The 26,057-nt window shown below is 42.3% G+C and overlaps 1 protein-coding gene across 2 annotated transcripts in view; it reads left to right on the forward strand.

The window, feature by feature from the left end:
* Positions 1-26,057, forward strand: part of LOC102907673 (carboxylesterase 1E-like) — a 108,600-nt gene that overhangs the window by 9,162 nt on the left and 73,381 nt on the right. For both annotated transcript variants that reach the window (XM_076571701.1, XM_076571702.1), the window contains exon 2: positions 167-325. In XM_076571701.1, coding sequence (XP_076427816.1) covers positions 167-325 — 159 coding nt within the window. The remainder of the gene's footprint in view (positions 1-166; positions 326-26,057) is intronic.

A 26,057-nucleotide genomic window follows, 5' to 3' on the forward strand; every position in this document is an offset into this window, starting at 1 on the left:
TTCTGCTCTGCTCCCATAAGGGAGCTTTATAACAGAGGTATCTATTTATTCTCAGCTCTGGCCCAAGATGTCACTTCTCCTGCTTCACTTTGTTAAAGGGGAAACCCCTGCAGAAATGTGGCAATCTCCTCTGGCTCCTGTGACAAGTTGTTATTTTTCTGCCCAGCCCTCGCCAAGGGAACTTCTCAGCCAATGTTCTGCTCCATGATGACAGAAGAAGACCTTCACCCAAACCTTTTTTAAGAAAGAGATTTATTTGGGAAGGAGGAATCAGGAGAGTGGCCGCCTCTGCCAGGGTGGAAAAGGACAGCTCACGACTGAGCAGGTAAAGGGGCTTATACAGGGCTTCCTAGGGGCCTAGTTTCTTCAGGGAGAAGATTTTCTGCTCTGGGATAGGTTGGTTTTCCTGCTCAGGGACTGGTCAGTATGGTTGGTCAGAGGCAGAATTGCCTCTGGTTTCAGGGCTAGACTGTGTTTCTTTCAGTGGCCCTTTTTAGCCTTTTGGCTCAGATTCAGGGTCAGGGAGTATTTCCTTCAATGGTTCTGATTCTAGGGATAAAGTATGTTTCTTTGGCTCTGGTTTCAGGGTCAGGGTGTGTTGCTTTGGATCTGGTTTCAAAGCTAAAGTGTTTCTTTCACTGGCTTGATTTCAGGGCCAGGGTGTGTTTCTTTCACTAGCTCTGGTTTCTAAGCCAGAGGGTGTTTCATTCACTGGCTCTTCTTTCAGAGCCAGGGTGGGTTTCTTTTATGGTCTCTGGTTTCTGAATAAGGGTGAGTTTCTTTGAGTGGCCCTTTTACCCTACATTTGTCCCAAAGGAAACATGGCTTAGCCTTCACCTTGATGGCTTTCATGATATGAGAAAGCGGGTGGGGAGGATAGAAATAAGACCTATTCAGTGTGCCTTCCTCTCTTTCCCAGTCTTGTAACAACTCATGTTTTCTATATGGTGCAATGCTTATTTTTGTGTGTCAATGACTGGATGTATAGAGAAGCAAGATGTCTTAAATGATTTCTCTGTTTCTGTGATCATACACCGACCAAAAGCACCTGGAGAAGGAGCGCTTTTATTTGGGTTACAGGTGACATTCCATCATCCAGTGAAACCAAGTCAGGATCCTGAAATCAGGAGTTGAACCAGAGACTATGAAGGACCTCCACTTGCTGTCTTGCTCCACAGCAGAGTGGAACATCATTTGGAGGAGGAACATCACTTGCTCCTATGGTACTCGCTCCTTTTGAAAAATTAATTTAGTTCCAATTAACATATACTTACATCTTTTTCCTCTCCTCCCTGTAACATTCCACATTCACTCTCATGCTGCCTAAAGCTATCTCTGGGTCTGTGGTTCTACCACAACTGGGGTCTTTGTTGATGTCCATGTTGCCACTAAGGTCATGGGGATACCTTGGATCTAGGCTGCCAACTGTGGTTGGTCATTTTGGTGTTAGACTGCCATGCCACTCTTGGGAGCATGTAGATATGAGTGGAGTGTGCTGCTCCCTGGGGTCATGGTGACATCCAGTTATGAGCTGCTGCCAAGGGTCATGCATGATTGGGTCCACAGCACTGCAGCAGCTAGAGTCTGATTGATGTCCATGGCTGCTGTTACCACCAAGGTCAGTGTGGATGCCTGGGGTCTGGATAGCCACATGAGACCCAGTTCACCAAAAGCTCTAAATATCTGGCCTCCTTTAGAAAGGGGTGGTTCATCACAGCAAGTTCATCCTATTGACTTCAAGTCTGTTCTTAAATAACCCTTAACATCCACCTTCTGTCTCACAGGTATTTCAGTGGAACTTCCAGTGGAACTTCTCAAAAATATCAGGTATTTTCTGTCCCTATAAATTGAGGCAGACAATACTCATTTTCTGTGGGTCTATGACCAGCAGACTCCAGTGTACATCTAGATGTATTGGCACAATGATAATTTCCTTTGCAAAGAGGTTTACTACCTGGGTCCATCTTTGGACTGACTTGTAGCCCCCAGACTTTAATGTCGTGGAATGGAAAGTACTAAATGAATGAACCTTTGGATGTCCTTGAGTTTTATTACTTTTCATGTGAAATTTCATATCAAAATTGATGACTTCACTTTTAGCCATTTGCCGTCCTTTGGTGTCTACAAGACTCTTCTAGTAATTCTCAAGTTCAAGGCACAACTTAAAATCTCATCTTCTGGCTTCTGACCTAGTGCACCTCTGATTTTCTTTTTCACATTTGCTGTGACGTCAGAGCTCTCCTGTGTCCTCTGCCCATCTCTTGGTCCTCAAGAGCCTTTTCTTTTTTCTCAGGTATACATAGCAAGATGTGGTAGTATAGCATGCCATTGCTGACACTGTCTATGCAGATTGGGCAATCGGTTCCTCCCAGAATGTCTGGCTGTGGGTGGTGTCCTCTTCTGGTCATTTTCTAGAATTATTCCAGTGCTCTGCTATGTATCCAAATTTTAATCCTCTTAACTCTCCTTTCCACTTTTGACTCACTAGTGACATTCTCTTGTGACAGGACAGGCAGATTATTTGATTTAAATAGAAACTGCCACACAGTCTTTGTTCTTCTTATAGGTGTCCACAGGGCTTGTGTGAGCTCTGCAAGGGTCAGAGTCTACATGATCACCGGTTAGAAGGTGTTCCAACAACCTTAGTTACGTTTCCTTGTGGTGTTTCTGAACACATTCCCCTGTGTTTCAGTAGGTGAGCTTGTGACACCATGCACAATGTCACCTCATCACAGCTTCTTCCTGATGGCCTTCAACATACTCTTGCTGCGTTAGCTGTATCCAACACTCTTCCTGGGTTTTCCATATCTGACCCCGGCCAGGCTCTTCATACCTAATCTCTGTTTCATCCTGTTCCTGTTTCAACCTCTTCCAAAGCTTGGCTGGCTCTTCAGACTACCTATAGATGAGTCTCTCTTCCTGGTATTTCCTTTTTCAAACTTTTCCTGGATTTTCAGGGTTCATGATTCTATGCTTCTGGTGAGGTTGCCATGTAGAATGGCTACTTGAATTGCTCTGCTCAGGTGCTGGCTGGCTGCTGTGGTAGAACTTTCTGATTTCCACATCAATGTGTCTGTCAGCCCACTTCCAACGACTTTTCTTGTGTCATTCTCTCGATGGCTGAGGGATCACTATATCCAAAAGGAGATGTCTTATCCACACTGGACATGTTGGTTTTCACCCAGGAACCACTGGGTGAAGAACTCAGTCTTCCTCTTTATCAGTGGGCTTTGCTGTTTTTTTTTTTTTTTTTCACAGCATCAGTGAATACTTTTCAGCTGGTTAATCTATCAATCTAACCTTGCTTTTAAAGTAGCATTTGACCAGTCCTAGTGTAGAAAACTCCATGAACTTCAGGAACTGCATTTTCTGCTGGGGAGAAGGGGGGCTCCAGGATACCGTGAACCCCGGTAGACCCCCACATTTTCAAAACACACTGAACCGTAAAGTATCTCAAAGGTACTTGGCATTGTAGCCATGCAATGGTGGCTAGGCTGCTGTGAGCCTCATCTATTGCCCTGGCTATGGGCTTCCAGGTTTCATAGCTGGTTTTGATGCAGTTTCATAATTTATGGTAACATTTTATGGTGAGTTGAGGTTGTGTACACCAACCTCCAGGTCAAGGGTCTCAAAGCTGTTTTCCATCCCTGGAGTTCCTGTTGGTCTGTGCCTGTCCCAGAGGCTGAAGAAAACCCAAGGTGATTCAGAACTCAAGAAGGCAGAAGTATAGCTCTGACTCCAGGAAGGGAGAAGATATTGGAAAGAACAGTTGATTCACTTCATTTTTCTGAAGTGCAAGTCTAGAAAAAATGTATCCTTGGACAGACTTATCCATGCCTCTTACCCTCTGCGGTACAGAGGATTGTATGTAGAGTTACATCTCTCTCTCTCTCTCTCTCTCTCTCTCTCTCCTCTCTCTCTCTCTCCCTTTTGTTGCTATCTTTTATTGAAAATAGATTCTTTTCTTGTGATCTTAAAAACTCTGACTGTTGCAACGTATTTTATTGCTTCAGCTATTCCTACAAGGTAATTTGTCACAAGATTAAACAAGCTAACAGCTAAGTTCTGCTTTGGTGTGAAACGCTTGCTTGATTGGATGGCTGAGTCCTCTGCTAGACATCTGTTACAAAGTCAACCTTTGCCAACACACAGGCAGCACATGAGAAAATATGGCTCCACCAAATTATATCTTTGTGGGTTTTTCCATTTTTAAAAAAGAATTTATTTTTATTTAATGTTCCTTGGTGTTTTGTCTGCATGTATATCTGTGTAAAGTTAGAGAATTCCCTGGAACTGGAGTTATAGACAGATATAAGCTGCCATGTGGGTGCAAGGGATTGAACCTGAGCCCATTGGAAGAGCAGACAATGCTCTTAACTGCTAAGCTATCTCTCCAGTTCAGTCTTTACTTTTAAAATCCTTGGGCTAAAAATAGCCAGGGCCTTGTCTGGCAAACTCTCTCTGGTTTGGTCCTAGATAATATCATTTTCATAAAAAGCCACTAATTTACAAAACTCAAAACTTGCGTCACACTGGTGAATGTTTGAATGATCTCAAACCTAAAACATTTTGAGGCCCCAGTGAGATCTTGGCATTCAGACAGTAGCTGTCAGTTTTTTTCTGACTGGGCTTGGTTCCCCAGAAACTCTCAGGCAGGGGGCTTATGGAATGGCAAGGCCTAGTCATTGGGGGACTCATGGCAGTTACCCAAAGCCTGACCTCACAGATAAGAATTCAGTCCTTGAGGGCTTACATCCTGGGGCCAAAACAAAGATCAGAGAGTCCCAGTTCTTGTGGATGCCACTGGTAAGTTCCTGGCCTGGAAGCCAAGGAATCTGGAAGGTCAAGTGTTTGCAGGAGCCATCGGCAAGATTTTAACTGCAGAAATTGTAAAAAGAGGCATCTGGAAGCCTCTGGAGGTCTAGGCAATGATCTGTCTATATTAGCATATAGTCCTGATAGTTGTGGGAAAGCTAAAAGCAGCATTATTTCCTAACTCTGAGGGCTCTGAGAACTCTGGGCACTCTAGGTTGGGTCTGGAAGACAAATTTGGAAGAAGGGTGTGGTCTCTACGTTGTAGTGTCTGATGTTTCTTTTCTGTTTCACTTTGCTGTTTTGTGTGTTATTGTTTTTGAAAAATCTGAAATGATGGGTCAAAAGTCTTTCACTCAGGAGACCCTCTGAACCTGATGAAATCTTACTTTTAGGACTACCAGAGAAAAACTCAGGAGTCTGGCGAACAGGTCTATGTAAGAAAACCAGTTACTTTTTGTTCCTTTGATTGGCCTTATTCCATGTGGGCTATCCAGATGAAGGCTCCTTTAGCCTTTCTCTTATTTAGAGGGCACACCATGGAGATTTTAGTTAACGAAGGCATTTGGACATACTGTCCTACATTCTGGCCTGGATATTCCTGGTACAGGATTCCCCATCCTTGATAAGGAAGTACCAGCCAAATTCTCCCTCAAAGAGACCCTTTAATTTCAGAAGAAATAAATGAAATCAAAGGGTAGGACAATGTCTGGCCCACAGTCTTATCAGTTCTCCTTGAGTAGAAAAATGGCTGCCACCCTTTGCACCAGTACAGGCCACAAAGTGAAACAATCCAATGGCCCTTCTCACTCTCCCAGTCATTTCTCACTCCCCCAGGTAGGTTGCAACAGGATAAATTTCCCTTGGATCTCCCCAGTGTGCTTCACTTTGGTCCCTTAATCCAGCCATTCTCCTCTTGACAGACCTTCTCACGGGGAGCAACCGAGAGGGAAAAGGAGGGAATGAGAGAAAGTCACCAGTCACTTACGATACATGGTCCTTTCACCACTATATAGTTATCTATATAATTGGAAATCTCAAAAACCTCCCTTTCCCAGGAAAGCCCCCAAAGCTTGATTTCTCCACAAGAAATGATGGTTTACAAACACAAGCTAACTTGGTCATACTGTCAGCAGCTACTTCAAACCCTCTTCACAACCTAGGAGAAGAAAGAATTCATCAGCAAGCCCAGAAACAGGTCATTGGAAATGATGGGCAATCAGCAACTGAGCCTGTGATTATCAAAGAAGTTTTCCCTGCCAAACAGCTGGATTGGGACCTAAGTTCTGGTGAGGTAGGAAGTCTCTCAACCACTTTTGCCAGACTCTGGTAGGGGGGTCTCCGGGCAATACCAGACAGCCCACAAATTTATCTGAGGTAAGCCAGAAAACTCTGGGTTCAGATGACTCCCATTTGCCTCCTCGAGGCCTTTCAGACCTACACTCCAACTGAGCTGGAGACCATAGGAGACCAGAGACTATTTATTCACTTGGCTTGTGTTTCCCAGTCAGCACAAGATAGAAATTAGGAAGTAAATTCAGAAAATAGAAGGGTTGAAGGAAAAGTATTGTCAGAGTTAGTTGAGAATGTTTCCCAGGTAAATCATAAGAAAAATACCCGAGAGGATGGACGGACTAGGAAACCAGCTAAGGTTATGGTGGCCACCTACCAACCAGAAAGATCCTGGCTTTGAGGATCTGCAAGGGAAGGACAAAGAGTGAGTGAAGACGACATAAAAAATGAACGCTTTTGGGGAAAAACCAATATGCACAAGGCAAGGAGACCAGCCATTGGAAAGACAAAAGCCCAAGATGTACTTGATGTGCACTCTGATGGAAAATGGACCTCTTGAAAAATGAATGCCTGAACAGACAACACAGGTCTGCATCTGTGTACCAGCTATGGACAGACTGATGAGATCTGGTTTCTGCTGCCCCAGATCCCAGGATTACTTTGATAGTGTGTGTGAGTGCTCCCATTAACTATCTGGATGTCATGGGAGCCACCTGCTGGGTTCTAAAATGGACAGCAAGCCAATAAGTGAGAAATGATAATATAAGGAGCTACCAGTTAACAGATCTGCTCCTGGACCACCTAAAATCTGTAGATATGCAAAGGGGGACAGCCTCCCACTCATTCCTGGGAACACCCTCTCCTGGAAGTGATCTGCACCACAAACTATGGACAGAAACACATTTTGAAAAGATGAGGTCTTAATAGATTTAAAACATCCAAAATTATTAAATAATATTATGCTAACCATGCCACTGTGAGAAGAGTATATCCTATTAAACAACCCTCTTCTGGATTAAGATTTAGACTTATTAAAAATGTTCTTATTTCTGTGCTGAAACAAACCCACCAGGACTAGCATTCCTCCAAACACCTGTCAAAGTAGAACTGAACAGCAATGCTACTCCTCTCTAGGTAAGCAATATCCTAAAACTTAGGAAGCAAAACATGGAATCAAAGCTCATATTAACAGGCTTCGTGAAACTGGCACATTGGTCCCTTGCCACTTCCCTTGGAATCCTCCATTGCTGCTTGTGTGAAAACCAGGAACAGAGAATTATAGGCCAGTACAAGACCTGCAGGAGATAAACAAGAGAGGACAGGATATTCATCCAACAGATCCTAATGCACACAGACTCTTGAGTTCACTCCCTTTCTACCTCTTCTACCCTGATATGCAGGTCTACAGTGCTAGATATGAAGGATGACTTCTTCGGTATTTCTGTTCATTAAATCAAGTCAACTGATATTTGCCTTTTAATAAATAGATATGGAAAATAGAACAATGACCAATTAAAATGGACTAGATTGCCTCCAGGTTTTAAAAATTTTCCAACACTGTTTGATGAAGCCCTCCACAGATATGTGCAAGCATTCAGATCCAAGACTGAAAATGTCATGTTCTTGCAATACATGGATGACTTCCTTCTGGCAGCAGAATCTGAGGATCAATATCTCCACACCACAAATTGACTATTAGAAACACTGCAACAACAGGGACATTGGGTCTCTACAATAAGGGCTCAGCTCTGCACCCCTAAGACTAAGTACCTGGGGATGAACAGCAGGAAGGGAAGAGATTGCTTTCCACTCACAGAATCCAGTCAATTACTCAGATCCCAAATCCTCAGACACAAAGATAATTCTAGATGTTCCTTTGGATGTAGATTATTGCTGGGTCTGCATACTCAGGTGTGCTGAGTTGGCCAAGCCATTATACCTTCTACTTGGGGCACCGAGGAAGCCTTGAGCTGGTCTCCAGCAGTGGAGGAGGACTTTGGGAGTTAAAGTAGCCTCTGGTTTGGGCTTCAACATCAGCCCTACCTGAGGTAGCCATGTGATTCTACCTATTTGTGGATGAGAGTAAAGGCATTGCCGGGGATGCTAACACAAAACTGAGACCCTGGTCATGTCCTGTTGCCTACCTCTCTAAGAAACTGGAGCCAGTAGCAGCAGGATAACCAGTATGTCTTGGAGTTATAGCCACCATGGTTCTCCTAACAAAGGAAGTGAAAAAGCTGACTCTGGGATAAGATCTCTTGATGATGGCCCCACATGAAGTGAACCTCTCTTGAGAAGGACTCCAGACAAATAGATGACTAACTCTCCTGTTGTCAGACCTGGTTTCTAGATTAGACAAGAATCACATTTCATCAAACAGCTGCCAGAATCAATGATGCTGCCATCCAATTTGATGGCTTCCAGGTCAACACCACATTTTAGGAACTGAGGCCAGATGTGATAGATGTCCCATGTAATCAATCAGTTTTGGTCATTTCCCATGGTTTCTGGTGGTACCAGTTTCATCTAGGGAAGAAGAAGGTATCTTGGGGCAGGTGAAGTGACCATAGATCACATCTTTGGACAGATATCCTTCCCCCAGGGACTTCATCTCAGACAGGAGAATTTGTTGTACTCACTGAGGCTCTCTAATGGGAAGAGGAAGACTATAAAAATAATGCTGATAGTAGATAGGCCTTTCCCACTGCACATGAGCATGGACTATCCTCATGGAGAGAGGCCTCTTAAGACCAGAGGGAAATGTTATAAAAAAAAAATAAAACAGTGATCTCAGTCCTGTTAGCTACAATTTCAGCCACAAAAATAGTTGCTACCATACACCATGAAGTAGATTCATAGAGATAACAGAAATAGGCTGATGAGGTGGCCAGAGAGACTGCCTCAAAAGCAGTAAAAAAAAAAAAAAAGCCTTCCACCCCAGACCCCCTTCTGCTGATAAGCCATATCACTCAGAAGAGGACCTTAAAGTAGCAGAGAACCTGGATGCAGAAGACGCCCCCATCCACCCAACGTTATCTTAAACAAACTGATGAAAGGACAGTTGTTCCACAGCTTTGGGGGACATTTGACTCATCAACTCCATGAAGGGACTCATCTGGGAAAAATCAGGCTAACTGAACTTATATGAAAAGATTCTTTTTCACAAGAATGGACCAGATGATTTGAGAAATTATTTCCAGATGTCAAGCCTGTCATCAAACAAATGCTTCCTCAGGTCTGATGCCACTCCCAGGGATTAGAGAACAAGGTTTAGGAGCAGGCAGAGTCAGAGAAGTAGATTTTGCAGAAGTTAGGCCAGGACAATATGGATACAGGTATTTGCCTATTTTTGTGGACACCTTTTTTTTGGATGGGTAGAGAGCTTTTCCAGCAAGACTATTTGGAATACAGTTAAGAAACTTTTAAGTGAAATAATGTCTAGGTCTGGATTACCATTATCCATGGGGTCAGATAACAGGCCAGTCTTTACATCCAAGGTCACTAAAAATATTTCCACTGTTCTGGGGATCAATTGGAAATTAAATTGTGCATCTATCTCATCCCCAAAGTTTAGGACAGTAAAGAGGATAGATTGGACCCTAAAGGAGACCTTAACTAAATTACCCTTAGAGACTGGCAAAGGATGGATGGGACTCCTTCCCATTGCCCTCTTTAGGTCCCATATGGAAAAGGACTGACTCTATGTGAAATCCTTTTTGGAGGCCTCCTAATATCCTCCTGCAGATATTGAAATTATTAATCATCCATTGCTTTAATTTGTGTAGACTTTGCAGCAGACTCAGGAGGTTGTGGCCTCCTCAGTTAAGGCTACCTTCCAGAGTCCAATACCTCATCCACACACCTTATAGACAGGACATAGGGTGTGGACCAAGAGACATGGAAGTGCTGAATTAGGACCTTGCTGGAAGGGATCCTCTCTGGTCATCCTGACCATCCCCACTGCTGTCAAGGTAGATGGCATCCACACCTGGACACACAATTCCCAAATCAAGGGCATCACAGAGGAATAAGGAGACCCTGGTGCAGGGGAAGCCAGCAATCCTGCTTGAGAGAGATGGACTTATCACCAGGACCAGCCAAGGTCCACTAAAGAGAAGACTGACCCTGTTTTATCCAAGTGATGTTAATATATTGTATGTTATTATGTCTGATTACGTTGCCTCCTTTTATGTCTCAGGATTCAAAGTGGAAATTCCTTCAACCTCTCAGATGCCTATATTGTAGCCCTCACAGTAAGTTTAGGATTAGAAACTTCTGGAGCTACTCTTGGTGCAACCAGCACAGCATGGCTGATTGTAACTAGAGGAAGTTAGGGTGTCAGAATACAGAATGTTAGGATTTATTTGTACTGGAAAAGTCTATTGCAAAGTTAGAGTAAAAGGTAGTTTCTTAAGCTGACGTAGGCTTGAAAAATAATGGACCACATGACCTGCTGTATACAGAATATGGGAGTTACTGTATGGTCTTGAGAGAAACTTGCTGCTTTTATGTGAACCACTTAGGGATCCTTAGAGCTAATTAGGCTATGCATGGAAAATACCATATAGAAGGGGAAAGACTCTGCATGGAGGAAATGCAGAGTTTCTGTTTTCATACTCAGGTTCCTCCTGCCTGGAACATGTAGTGTCAGCTGTTACAGGACTTCTAGCCCTCCTGTTCCTTCTGATTACTGCTGGCCCTGCACCTCTAAAGCCATAGCTAGATATATAAATTCATGCTTAGGAGTCATTAAGCTGAAGGTTATTAGATTCCAATATGAACAGGTACCCACTGCAGAGTCAAGGAGTAAAGAGTCAGAGTAAAACTGTTATTTGACTTTGGAGAAAACTGCATCATGGTTAATCCACCATAACATAAAATAGTGTAAGTCTAAAATGCACTGGACCCATCTAACCTCATAGGCATTATCTCTAACCCTGACCTGCCTCACATAACTGCAGGACATTTACATTGGACTGGAGTGGGGTGAAATCAGCTAATTCTGTAACAGGATCCCAGACCTTAGCACAACTGACGTCATGGTGGAAACACCATTCAGGCCACACTACTCAGTCCATACACACTACCCATCACCTGCCACAACAAAACAGAAAGACCTAATCCATCAAAGTCCATAGTTCTGGGAAAGTCTCTAATGTACTAACTTGCTTTTTGGCTTCTGTAGTTCCACATCTGGCTAACTGTTCTTGTTTCCTGAAGTATATCCACCCAGGACATGATTTTTGTAGTTAAAAGTTCACCCTGAGAAAAACTGGAGGGGGGGCTACACTGGGATCCTGAATACCCATTGTGGTTGCCAGCCAGCTAATAAAAACTTTCTATTTGTTGAACCTGTTATCTGAGTAGTCTTCTCTGGTTGATAATTCAGAACAATACAGAACCTACATTAGTCAAGTTTTTATATTTTAAATAGTAATTGTATGTGAGTGTGTGTGAGTAGGTACATGTATGTAAGTATACAAGTATGTGTCACAGCATGTGTTTGTAGAGGCAAAAGGACAACTTTCAGGAGGTGAGTGTCTCCATCCATTGCCAAGGGCCGTGGCTGTATACTTCAGGTGATAACCAGTGTTTGACAGGTCCACCCACTGGATGTGTAATTCCCTGATATGGAGCCCCACCTGGCAAAGCCATTGAGGCACTAACTGTGGAAACTGGTTGTTTTCTGTCTGCACGTTTGTCATTGCCACTGTGATGTCTCCCTAATACGAACAGTTGTAGGGTGCTTTCCACAGCCCTTTGGTAGTGTGTTTTACAACTCTGGGCACACATTTAACTGTGGATTTCTGTTTAAGCTGTATAATTCTGATATATAGAAATAATACCAGAATATTCTTCTTTACTGACACAGGAAAGTAACAGTATCCTCAGTCTCAAAGACAGTGTTTTACACATTTTGAAAAGGTCTTATAACTGGTCCAAAACAGATTAAGCTGCCTCTACAGAATATACACAAAAACTAATTCCCAGGTATTGTTTATTGCTAAATCAAGGCTAGACTGTTTACATCAAGACACAGTCCTTGCAGTAGCTCCCTTTCTGCTCTTGCTCTGACCCCTCAAGTTTCAGCCAATTGTTTACCATCTGGGACCCCTCATCAACTCAGAGCTACGTGCATGGGTCAATGTGACATTACTAGCCTAGGAGAAACCACATGACTTATCTTGTGTTTTGAGAATGGGTAGGGCCCTGAAAATGTAACTTATGATTGTCCAGAGTTTAGCAGTGAGGGTGCAGCAGCAGCGGTGTGGAGAGAGATGGCTGTGCAGAGCTATGTGAGAGCTGCTGCAGAATGTGTGTGTGTGTGTGTGTGTGTGTGTGTGTGTGTGTGTGTGTGTGTGTGTGTGTGTATACTGAGTGAGAGATGAAGAAGTAGCGTGAAGGAGGAGGAGAAGAAGCAACAACAGCATGAGAGAAGTGTGAGGGAATGAATGGGTGAAAGAGTGAATGAGTCAAGAATGAGTGAATGATCTGTTTACAACAGACAATAGAGTGTTGGACTCATAGTTCATAAGGCTGGACTACATGATATTACCATTTCCATGTACAGAAATAATCAAGCATCAGAAATGTCATGTGGTTTAGTCTCATAATTACCTAATATATATTTTTTATTTGAATTGAAGAAGCAGGGCATAGTGAGCCACACCTGTCATCCTAGCACTTGGGAGGCTCAGGCAGGAGGATTGCTGCAAATCCAAGGACACTCTGGGCAACATAGTAAGCACCTGACCTGCCAGGGCTCCATAGCAACAGTCTGTCTCACACCCCAACAACCACAATACAATAACAAGAACAAAAGCCAACTCTCTAGCCCAAGGCATTGAATAGATTTTGTTCTGTAAAATATGTAAATGGCATACAGAAAAGGCAGAAACACCCATAAAATAAGCACATTGTGTCAAGGCAGTCCTCAGCAGTGACTGCTCCATAAGATAGGGCCTTACCCCTCTGTGTGAACATAGTCCCAATGACACTGACAACAGCCTGTGTTCACCTGGTATTTAGTGTGTAGCAGCCTCAGTGCTCAGTGCTTTAGACATACGTTGCATTTCACCCCCTCACACATCTATGAGGATGATTGTGTCAGTCCTACAAATGAAAAGGTGAAAATGAAAAATTTACCAAAGGAACAATTAGGTTTTTTAGAGACACATTAAATGAAAAACATCTATGACAACATCTTCACTGTCTCCAGAGTAATAAAACGTGTAAGTATAATCTTTTAATGTCCTTTAGTTGTGAGCAAAGATTCACAGGAAGAGATCCACCTGGAGAATTTCTTCCTACTCAAGAGTCAGGCCTTAAGGTTTCTTTGCTCCTCAAAATGACTTTTATGCCAGCCTTCCTGACATGGCCTCCTAGGAGCTTATTAGAAATTCCGAATCTCAGGTGACCATCCAAAGGCACCAGGCATGCATTAGGACAAGATCTCCAGATGGTTTATTTTCACATTAATGCCTAGAAGTGGCATCTTAATTGTAAAATAGTATGTCTGAATTTTAAACAGATTCTAAAGCAGTAGTCAGCCTTCCTGATGCTGTGACCCATTAATAAAATTCCTCATGTTGTGGTGAACCCTAACCATAAAATTATTTCATTGCTGCTTCATAATTATAACTTTCCTACTGTCATAAATTATAATGTAAATATCTGGTATATAGGATACCTGATATGCAACCCCGTGTGAAAGGGTCCTTTATTGCCCCCAAGTGTCAAGACTGACAGATTCAGAACCAATAATCTAAATTGATTCTGATGTTGGTGATCAATAGTAAGGCCACACATTTTCAAATGTTCCAGGACTTGATCCTAAAGTGCAATCCACTGAAATCGTAAGTGCAAACAGTTTAAAAAGTCTGGAGTCGAGACAGTACAGTATGCATGTTCAAAGCAGTCTGTGTTCTGTTGCTCTGGCCTGATCCATGAATATAACCTAGCAGACTGGTAGGGTTTCACACACTTCATTTTTTTTTAAATTTTTTGTAATAAGTTTTTTTTAAAATTTTATTTTATTTTACAATACCATTCAGTTCTACATATCAGCCACGGGTTCCCCTATTCTCCCCCTCCCACCCCCTCCCCTTACCCCCAGCCCACCCCTCATTCCCACCTCCTCCAGGGCAAATCCTCCCCTGAGGACTGCAATCAACCTGGTAGACTCAGTCCAGGCAGGTCCAGTCCCTTCCTCCCAGACTGAGCCAAGTGTCCCTGCATAAGCTCCAGGTTTCAAACAGCCAACTCATGCAATGAGCACAGGACTTGGTCCCACTGCCTAGTTGCCTCCCAAACTGATCAAGCCAATCAACTGTCTCACCTATTCAGAGGGCCTGATCCAGCTGGGGGTCCCTCAGCCTTTGGTTCATAGTTCATGTGTTTCCATTCATTTGGCTATTTTTTTCAATAATTGAGTAAAACTGAAATTTATTATAAGCCACAGTCGTCCTAGGGACCTCCATGCTGTATATATAGCCTCCATGGTTCTATGGGTTGTGGTCTGATTGTTCTTTATTTTATATCTAGAATCCATTTATGAGTCAGTACATACCATGACTGTCTTTCTGGGTTTGGGTTACCTCACTCAGGATGATTTTTTCTAGTTCCATCCATTTGCCTGCAAATTTCATGCTACTACTCTGCTGAGTAGTAGTCCATTGTGTATATGTACCACATTTTTTCCATCCATTCTTCCATTGATGGGCATCTAGGTTGTTTCCAGGTTCTGGCTATTACAAATAGTGCTGCTATGAACATCGACACACACTTCATTTTTAATACCCCTGATGGGGACAAAAAGGTTTTCTTGCATTTAACTGGATGCTCAAATTGGTCCACATTGAAGCCATAATTATATCCAAAAATGAATGTCACATTTACCACTTTAAAAAGTTGTTTCAGAATCTGGGAAGATGGATCAGTCGGTCAAGTGTCTACTATGAAATCATGAGGACCTGAGATCAGAACTCCAAGAAATGTGAAAAATTCTCAGTGTGATGGTGTGTGGCCATCATCTCATTGCTGGGAAGGCAGAGTCAGGGAACTCCCTGGGGCTTACTGGCCAATCCCTCTAGGCCAATGGATGAACTCAAGGTTGATGGAGAGACCCTGTGCAAAGAGATTGAGGAAGACAGGAGACCTATTTCATTCATATATATATATATATATATATATATATATATATACTCATGTACACACACACACACACACACACAGAGAGAGAGAGAGAGAGAGAGAGAGAGAGAGAGAGAGAGAGAGAGAGAGGCGGGGAGAGACCCAGTACAATTATTTACCACTGGGTGAAAGTAATACTTCAGTAAGTGAGGCTTTGTATCTGCCAGACCCCTGCTGAAAACTCCTGTTTGCTCCCAGGTAAATGGTCAGATGGTACACAAAGCTCTACTTATAGAAACTTGGACCACCCAGAAAGGGCAAGAATCTTAGCATCAGACACATGTCTTATAACATACCTCTGAAGAGTGAAAATATGTAAATTAGGAGATACTGGACAACACCATAGGGCTAAGAAAGCAGCCACCACATGGAGCAAAGTCACAGAGAATGTGAGAATCAAAGTTCAGGTAGCCTATGGAACCTGGGTCACACTGACTTTCTATTCTTTAAGTCACAGCCATTCAGAATGATCAAGTCATGGAATAAATTTGGTTCACAAATATGAGAAAGACAATTACAGTGAGTAACAAGATGAGAAACAAGATCCATTGATAGAGAACCATGATTAGAAGCACTCATCTTGCTGAATGTGAACCTGATTCCCAGTCAAGAGATTACAGGCACATAGGAAATAGAGTAGACAGTGGGAAAGAAGACTTAATCTGGATGCAGGAAAATGAGCTCTGGAATTATGTCCTTGTAACACCTCAGTTACTGAACACTGCATCTCCAGATTCTCATTTGTAGTATTAAGACAGCCATATCCACCTTGTAGAGATCTTGTGAGAAGGTTTGCAAATGTTCACCTTAGAGAGTAATGCTCAAATATAGTAATGGTGAGCCACTAATACTCAACATTATATTGACTGTTGATTGGACACTATGATAGTTAATGTTGTCAACTTGATAGAATCCAGAATCATCCAGGAGATAAGGCTCTGAGCATGCCTATGAGGAATTATCTAGATTAGGTTAATTGGAATGGGAAAACCCACCTTATCCATGTGTGGCTCTATTCCAGTCTTGGGTCCAGGACTGAGAAAAATGCTAAACAAAAGCTGAAGATGAGCATTCTTCTCTCCCTGCCTGTCTACAGAGGATAAAATGCTCAGTTTCCTGCTAGCATGCCTTCCCTCAGGATGGACTGCTTCTCCAGTGCAAGTCAAAATAAGTCCTTTGTATCTTCTGTTGCTTTTGTCAGGATATCTCAGCACAATATACCGATAATTTTTAATACAATACTATGGTGAAATCAAAGATGGGTAAGATATTGCCTCTGATTTTGAATATGATTTCTGTTAAACTTGATTAAAACTAGGTGTTGTGGAGGAGGCAAAAAGTATTGCCATCTGTTTCAGGACAGCTGGGCCATATAGCATGACACTTAAAAACAAGAACAATAAAGACCATCTGAATAGAACAGATTATAATGATGATCGGATGCACTTGGTGTGTTTAAGAGGTCGGCATCAGGCTGACGTTGATGATGTAGGCAGGGGCTTCCTATGGTACCCAGGGTGGTCTCACACTCCTCAAGGACTTTCTCTCCCTGCCTCAACTATAGAGCTTCATTCTCCTTTGATTTTTAACAGGCATTTCTTTCAGAATCAAATGTTCCGTTTCCCTCCTATGGTCCAACACCCTGGATTCTATCAGGGTTACACTCAACTCTGGAATTCAAGGCCTGGAAAAGAGCCCAGCTGAACCCACATGGAAGGCTGGAAGGAGTTCGTCCCTAGGTTCTGAGGGATATCCAGATATAGGCCACTGTGTGGAGCCCCAGCAGATCAAGGCACAGCGAGTACCAGCCAGGGCATCACAAGGGGCATCCATCTCCAGGACGAGCCCATAGTTGGTTCCAGGTTGAGGGTAGAGATGGGGTCAGCCTAGTATTCTGACCTCTATGTCAACAGGTCCCCACCTTGCCTAAGCCCTCTTGGCCAGCAGCAGCCACTCCCTATGAGGTACTATCTGAGGTCCAGTTCAGGGCAAGGACTGGACAATGGGGACATGGCTCTGGGTGCTTGTTTTGTGGTGGCTGCCACGGGTCAGCAGCGACCAATGGTCAGTGGAGAAGAGGAACAGGGCACCTTGTGACCAAGGCAGCAGAAAACTCTTGTGCTTCCATCTGCCAGCGCTGAACCCAGTCAGTCTGAGGGCTGCTACCACCCATCAAGTTCCAACAAGAGACTTGAATGGAAACTGCCATCCCCTCAGCCTACAGGGCATTGACAGCCATGGCAGATCCCAGGTGGGGCCTGAGCAGATAATAGGCAGCAGCATTCAGGGCAGGACCCCTGAGCAGGTCTGAACAATGGTGCAATGCTGAGCTGTTGAGGTCCCCACACGCTCCCCGTGGCGCTAGAGGAGGCATCCAGAGATCTACCCTCCACTCCTTCACCTAGCTTTGCAGCTGGCCTCACAATGGCAATGAATAAAGCCACAAGTGTGAACTCTTATTGGCTAGGATGGTTTCATGGATGACTCTGAACGATTTCCATTATAGATGATTTTTTTTTCACCTTCCAACTATGAGCCCAACACTCTGGGGTACTGTTCTTTCTTGCTACATCACATTTCCCTGATAACAATCTCATTTACCTCAGAATTCCTGGGATAGTATTTTGATCATTTTGACAAAATGACTCAAGATCTTAGATTTTATCTCTGTGGCTGCCTGCAAAGGTTTTGAGAACAAGGCTACCTGGGGCTGCCCTCTTCTCTGGTAATAATATGTGCTTTCATGTGAATGGCCATAAGCTGCATTTAGTTCCATGATTCCTGTTGGGTAGGTCTCTTGTTTGCCTCTGGGATATGGTTTTTCTTATCTATGAAGAATGTAGATTTTCTCAGACCTCAGGACATTTGACTCTAATTGCAGACGACATGAACATTCATATGAATTCATTGCTTCATGAAATGTTCAAGCTTTTCACATTTTTTCTTGGCTGTCTTGATGTCAATGGAGTCACCTTTGCTTTTATTTTTATCCATAATAATTGAGTTCTTGGGAAATCAAATTGTAATTCAATAAAGAATGTGGAAAAACAAAACCATGTCTCAGATCAACATAGAAGAAATTTGTCAGATGAAGTAGGAGTTATTCAAAGAGATTTAAAAAAAAACAAGTTTAGTCAGAGACAAAGCATACCAAGCCACCATTGAGAGGCATGTGTTAACTTGGAGTAGAGTCTGGCCATGTCATGTATGTCAGTCAGCATCAAAACACAGAATCAAGAGAGTACCTGGAGAGGAGGAGGCAGGAGGATGGAAAGTTCAAGGTCAGCCTTACAACATAATGAGGCCATGTTTTTAGTTTTGTTTTTTTTTTTAAGAAATAAAGAAGGGACATGAAAAGAAGGAGGAGTAGAAGGAAGGAAGGAGAAATAAGAATTTGAAAGAAAAAAGTCTAATTTTTCCAAGCCATTAGAAAGTAAACCTGCTGTATAAGAGTATAGAATTCCAACAGTTAATGTCCACTTGTTATCATCTCTAGCAAATGTGCAGTGAAGAGATTGAGTTGGCTAACACGAACTTTGGGGATTACCTGAAGATCCCACAGAGGAATCTAGGTAATTCTGTAGAGAATGGATCTGGGAGCCACATAAGTGAAAACCTGAAGCAGTAAGAGATGTGCTTTATCAGCCAATCACCAGGCTGAGCTCCAGGAGTCTAGTTGAAGAGAGAGAAGAGGGATTCTAAGAGCAAGGGGCATCAAGATGGTGATGGGGAAACCTACAGAGACAACTGAACCAAGCTAGTGGGAACTCATGAACTTTAGACCAACAGCTGTGGAGCCTCTATGGACTGGACTAGGCCCTCTGCATAAGCAAGACAGTTGCATAACTTGGTCTGCTTAAGGGGCCCCTGGCAGTAGGATTAGAATCCATCCCTAGTGCATGAGCTGGCTTTTTGGAGCCCATTCCCTACAGTGGGACAGCTTGCACAGCCTTGATGCAGGGGGAGGGGCTTGGACCTGCCTCTACTGAATGTGCCAGGCTCTGCTGACTCCCCATGAGAGGCCTTACCTTTTTGGAGGGAATGGGGGGTGGGTTGGGCGGGGAGCAGGAGGAGGGAAGAGAGGGGGAATCTATGGTTGGTATGTAAAATGAATAAAAAAATTCTTAGTAAAGAAAAAAAGAGATGTGTTTTATGTGGTGAAATTAGTGAGACATACTGACTTAAATAACACACATTGGTTGTTCAGAATGGACAGCTATTCTTTGCAGCATCTCCTAGGAAGGGAACCCCACCGTAACTCCACTTTTCTCTCTATGGGACATGTACAGGAAGGACCTCGGAAAATCTGTTTTTCCTTGGCCACTCGGCTACCTGAGATATGCAAGGTACATTACAGTACCAGATGAAATGTAAGGGAACATCAATTTAAGATGATATGACTCCATGTCATTCTATGGACTTTACAAGTATAGTTAAAAACTGTACATGTCCCTTTCATGGAATCTGATTCACCGTTCCCAAATAACCTGCAATGGATAATGACAACTGTTTCTATTAGGAGCTAAAAGTTTATGGTGGGAAAGGACTTTTTTTTTAAACCAGTCTAGTCAATTATATGATGCAAGGAGGCCTCATGACAAATATATGATTGTATAATTAACTATAACATCCTTGAGACTAGAATCTCCTTTGAATGAAATGTGTTTCCTGGTGGAGTTAAAAATGGAAATTCTAGGATATTCAGACCCGGCGGCAGCCGGCAGAGACATTCAGGCCCAGTGGCGGCCCACAGAGGTAGACAGGCCCGGCAGAGACAAGCAGACGCAGGTAGGCCTGCAGCGGTGGCCCGCTGAGGTAGACGGGCCCAGGGACGGAGACAAGCAGACGCAGCTTGGAACAGGGACGCCCCTAACCCCAACATCTGGGGAAGAAGCTATCTCCGTGGGTCAGAACCAGAACGAATCTAAACACTCCGTCTGAGGACAACCCAGGGCCCAGCTGCTGATCCTGTGAAACCCAACAACTTGGAGGTGTTGGTGAGAGTACCCTGCTCAGCTGAAACCCATCTGGGAGAGGATTCAGATGCCTACAGTTTAAAGTCTGAAGAAACAAGATCAGCTGAGGAGTTGACAAATGAACAAAACGTGACCTGGGAACACAGAAGAAGGCGCTACCCAGACACCAAACCAGATCACCAGAATCATAAGTATATAATTCACCAATCGAAATCAGCTGCCCCTGAAGAATTGGCCAATAGCACCAATTTAACCAAGAACCCCTACTAAACCAAGACTAAAAATTAGAACAAGAGAGGCACTCTCTGACACAGACACCACCTGCACCGCACAGAGGAAGAGATGAGTAGACGCCAGTGCAAAAATACAGGCAACAACATAAAGACCTATATGGCAACATCAGAACCTAGTGATTCTACACCTGCAAGACCTAAACATACCATGACAGAAGAAACAGAAGAAATCAACCCTAAAAATGACATTAAGAAGATGATAGAGGCCCTTAAAGAAGAAATAAAACATTCCCTCAATGAGGAAATAAAAACTTTCCTTAAAGAGGAATTGAAAAACTACCTTAAAGAGGAAATAAAAAACACCCTTAAACAGGAAATAAAAACTTCCCTTAAAGAGGAAATGAAAAACTCCATTAAAGAGGAAATAAAAAACTCCCTTAAAGAAATGGAAGAAAAAACGAACAAAAAATGGGAAGAAATCAAAGAAAGCCAAGAAAAAGCAATTAAACAGATGAAAGAAACATTCCAAGATCTGAAAAATGAATTTGAGACAATAAAGAAAACACATGCTGAGGGAATGCTGGAAATAGAAATCCTGACAAAACGAACAGGAACTACAGAAACAAGCATAACCAACCGATTGCAAGAGATGGAACAGAGAATCTCTGACACTGAAGACACGATAGAGAAAATAGATTCGTCAGTCAAAGAAAACAATAAAGACAAAAAAGTCCTAACACAAAACGTCCAGGAAATTTGGGACACCATGAAAAGACCAAACCTAAGAATAATAGGGATAGAAGAAGGAGAAGAATACCAACTCAAAGGCACAGAAAAAATATATTCAACAAAATCATAGAAGAAAACTTTCCTAACCTAAAGAAAGAAATACCTATGAAGATACAAGAAGCTTACAGAACACCGAATAGGCTGGATCCCAAAAAAAAGTCCCCTCGCCACATAATAATCAAAACACTAAACACACAGAACAAAGAAAAAATATTGAGAGCTGCAAAGGAAAAGGACCAAGTAACATATAAAGGCAAACCCATCAGAATAACACCAGACTACTCAATAGAGACTATGAAAGATAGAAGATCATGGACAAACCTCATGCAGACACTAAGAGACCATGGATGCCAACCCAGACTATTATACCCAGCAAAACTCTTAATCACCATAGGCGGAGTAAACAAAATATTCCAGGATAAAACCAGATTTAATCAATACCTGTCCACAAACCCAGCCCTACAGAAAGCACTAGAAGGGAAAATTCAACCCAAAGAAGCTAAACACATCCATGAAAAATCAAGCAATAGATAATCCTACACCAACATACACCACAGAAGGACAACACAACACAACCAAAAAAATAACCGGAATTAACAATCACTGGTCATTAATATCCATCAATATCAATGGTCTCAACTCACCTATAAAAAGACACAGGCTAACAGAATGGATTAGAAAACAGGACCCATCCATATGCTGCATACAAGAAACACACCTTAACTCCAAAGACAGACACTACCTCCGAGTAAAGGGCTGGGAAAAGGTTTTCCAAGCAAATGGACCTAAGAAACAAGCTGGTGTAGCTATCCTAATATCTAATAAAATAGACTTCAAACTAAAATCAATCAAAAGAGACCAGGATGGACATTACATATTCATCACAGGAAAAATCCACCAAGATGAAGTCTCGATTCTAAACATTTATGCTCCAAATACAAAAGCACCCACATTCATAAAAGAAACACTACTAAAGTTTAAAACGCACATCAAACCCCACACATTAGTAGTGGGAGATTTTAACACACCACTCTCACCAAAAGATAGATCTACCAGACTGAAACTTAACAAAGAAATAAAGGACCTAACAGATGTTATGACTCAAATGGACCTAACAGATATCTACAGAATATTCCATCCTAACACAAAAGAATATACCTTCTTCTCAGCACCCCATGGAACCTCCTCAAAAATTGACCACATGCTTGGACACAAAACAAATCTCAACAGATACAAAAAAATTGGAATAACCTCCTGTATTTTATCAGACCACCATGCCTTAAAGTTAGAACTCAATAACAACAAAAATTATAGAAAACCCACAAACTCATGGAAACTGAATAATACCCACCTGAAACATCAATGGGTCAAGGAAGAAATAAAGACAGAAATTAAAGAGTTCCTAGAATTCAATGAAAATGAAAGTACAACATACCCAAACTTATGGGACACTATGAAAGCAGTGCTAAGAGGAAAATTCATAGCTCTAAATGCACACATAAAGAAGATGGAGCAATCCCATACCAATGAATTAACAGCACAACTGAAAGCTCTAGAACAAAAAGAAACAAACTCACCCAGGAGAAATAGACGCCAGGAAATAATCAAATTGAGGGCTGAAATCAACGAAATAGAAAACAAGAGAACAATACAAAAAATAAATGAAACAAAGAGTTGGTTCTTTGAAAAAATCAACAAGATAGACAAACCACTAGCCAAATTAACCAAAAGGCAAAGAGAGAACACCCAAATTCACAAAATCAGAAATGAAAAGGGAGACATAACAACAGACAATGAGGAAATCCAGAGAATCATCAGATCATACTTCAAAAACCTGTACTCCACAAAAATGGAAAACCAGGAAGAAATGGACAATTTTCTGGATAAATACCAAATACCAAAATTAAATCAAGACCAGATAAACCATTTAAATAGACCAATAACCCCTAAAGAAATAGAAACAGTCATCAAAAGTCTCCCAACTAAAAAAAGCCCAGGACCAGATGGTTTCAGTGCAGAATTCTACCAGACTTTCAAAGAAGAACTAATACCAATCCTCTTCAGTTCCATAACAAAGTAGATGTAGGCAGAATACTCACTCAGTGAAAATTTGTTTGTTTGTTTTTTGGGTTTTTTTGAGACAGGGTTTCTCTGTGTAGCTTTGCGCCTTTCTTGGATCTCGCTCTGTAGACCAGGCTGGCCTCAAACTCACAAAGATCCACCTGCCTCTGCCTCCTGAGTGCTGGGATTAAAGGCATGCAATGTATGACTCACAGTTGAACCAGCTATGTTCATAGCAGCACTATTTGTAATAGCCAGAACCTGGAAACAACCTAGATGCCCATCAATGGAAGAATGGATGAAAAAAATGTGGTACATATACACAATGGAGTACTACTCAGCAGAGAAAAACAATGAAAGCATGAAATTTGCAGGCAAATGGATGGAACTAGAAAAAATCATCCTGAGTGAAGTAACCCAAACCCAGAAAGACAGTTATGGTATGTACTCACTCATTGGTGGATTCTAGATATAAAATAAAGAACAATCAGACCACAACCCATAGAACCATAGAGGCTATATATATAGCATGGAGGTCCCTAGGACGACTGTGGCATATAATAAATTTCAGTTTTACTCAATTATTAAAAAAAATAGCCAAATGAATGGAAACACATGAACTATGAACCAAAGGCTGAGGGGCCCCCAGCTGGATCAGGCCCTCTGAATAGGTGAGACAGTTGATTGGTTTGATCAGTTTGGGAGGTAACTAGGCAGTGGGACCAAGTCCTGTGCTCATTGCATGAGTTGGCTGTTTGAAACCTGGAACTTATGCAGGGACACTTGGCTCAGTCTGGGAGGAAGGGACTGGACCTCCCTGGACTGAGTCTACCAAGTTGATCACAGTCCTCGGGGGAGGACTTGTCCTGGAGGAGGTGGGAATGGAGGGTGGGCTGGGGGTAAGGGGAGGGGGTGGGAGGGGGGAGAATAGGGGAACCCATGGCTGATATGTAGAACTGAATGGTATTGTAAAATAAAAAATATATATCACAAAAAAAAAATGGAAATTCTAGCTGGGTGACGGCGGCGGCAGTGGCAGCAGCAGCAGCAGCAGCAGCAGCAGCAGCGCACGCCTTTAATCCCAGCACTTGGGAGGCAGAGCCAGGCGGATCTCTCTGAGCTCAAGGTAAGCCTGATCTACAGAATCAAGGTAAGCCTGATCTACAGAATGAGCTCCAGGACAGGCACCAAAACTACACAGAGAAACCCTGTCTTGGAATAAAAAATAGAAATTCTATGGGCATGAAGGTTAAATCCCAATCTTTTTATTGAAATTTATTTGTTTTTATATTTGTATTGTGTGCTTGCATTTTGTTTGTGTGTAGCACATGTGTGCAGGTGCCAGCAGAGGCCAGAAGATGGAATCAGATATCCTGGAGCTGGAATCACAGGCCTTCCAGTGTGGGTGTTAGGAACTTAACCTGAGACCTGTGCAAGAGCAATAAATACTCTTAAGAAAAATAAACAAAACAAAACATAGATTTCTGTATTTTCTTTGATGTGTATTTATGTTTGGGCTGCATGTATGTCTGAGCTCCACATGCTTGCAGTGCCTGCCATTGCCAGAAGGTGGCACTGGATCTTTTGGAACATGAGCTGCAGGAGAGGCCATGTGGATGCTAGGAAACTAACCCAGGTCCTCCGCAAGAACAGTGAGTGCTCTTAGCCACAGAGCCATCTCTCCACCCCACCTCTAAGCTCTTCATATGGTAGACCCTGTTTTGGGCCCTTATTTTTTCATTCCTGTTCAAGGTACTAGCACTGAAAGTGATTTTTCTGAGACTGGTGGCCATGATTGTTTATGACTTTGTTTCCCATTTAATAATGCTACATAGTGTGAATACTAAATTAATATCAGTAATTATAACTTCACTCCTACACCAATATTCTCTGATATATAGTATTGCAGTGCATTAAAATACCACAAAGTACTTGTTCTTTTCATATTAAATTTGAGATGTTTTGCTGTCCTGAACAACAATAGCACACCAAATGCTCCAAGTGTCTGTCATCTTGTGGTATTCGTGTTCTGACCAGTGGGGAGTGAGATACAGCACACATTATGAAAAAACACATAGAATTGACCAATATATTAGTTAAGGCACAAGTTATAGCAAGGAGAAAGAAAGCTGGATGTGGTGGTGCATAACTTTAAATCAGCACTGAGGAGGCAGAGGCAGAGAATTCTGTGAGTTTGAGGCCACCCTGGTCTACATAGTAAGTTCCAGGACAGCCATGGGTACATAGAGAGACCCTATATTAAAAACATGAATGAAAACCCTTCCCAAAAACCAAAAAATAAAAATTAACAAACATAAATGATAATAATAGTAGTGTTAGTAATAATAATAAAGTTAAATCTAAAATATGGATGTTTATATTATTATTACCATTTTCAATGTCATTTTCATTATTGTTTTGAGACAGTCTCACTGTGGCTTGGGATGACTTAGAACTCACTTAGATGGTCTTGGACTCACAACAATCTTCCTCTCTCAGCCTCTGCAGTGCTGAGATCACAAAGGTCTTGCTTCCATGCCTCAATAAAAGTATGTTTCTTGCTCATTTAACTGTGTAAATGTGTTGTGGGATATTTGGTCACACTGTGTGAAGATGTCTAGGTTTTACTTCATCTGCCTAAGGCACTTTCTGATTGGTTTAATGAAGAGCTAATGGCCAATAGCTAGGCAGAAAGAGGTGT

This window comes from Peromyscus maniculatus, chromosome 5, assembly GCF_049852395.1.
Source record: "Peromyscus maniculatus bairdii isolate BWxNUB_F1_BW_parent chromosome 5, HU_Pman_BW_mat_3.1, whole genome shotgun sequence".
In the NCBI taxonomy this organism is placed as follows: Eukaryota; Metazoa; Chordata; class Mammalia; order Rodentia; family Cricetidae; genus Peromyscus; species Peromyscus maniculatus.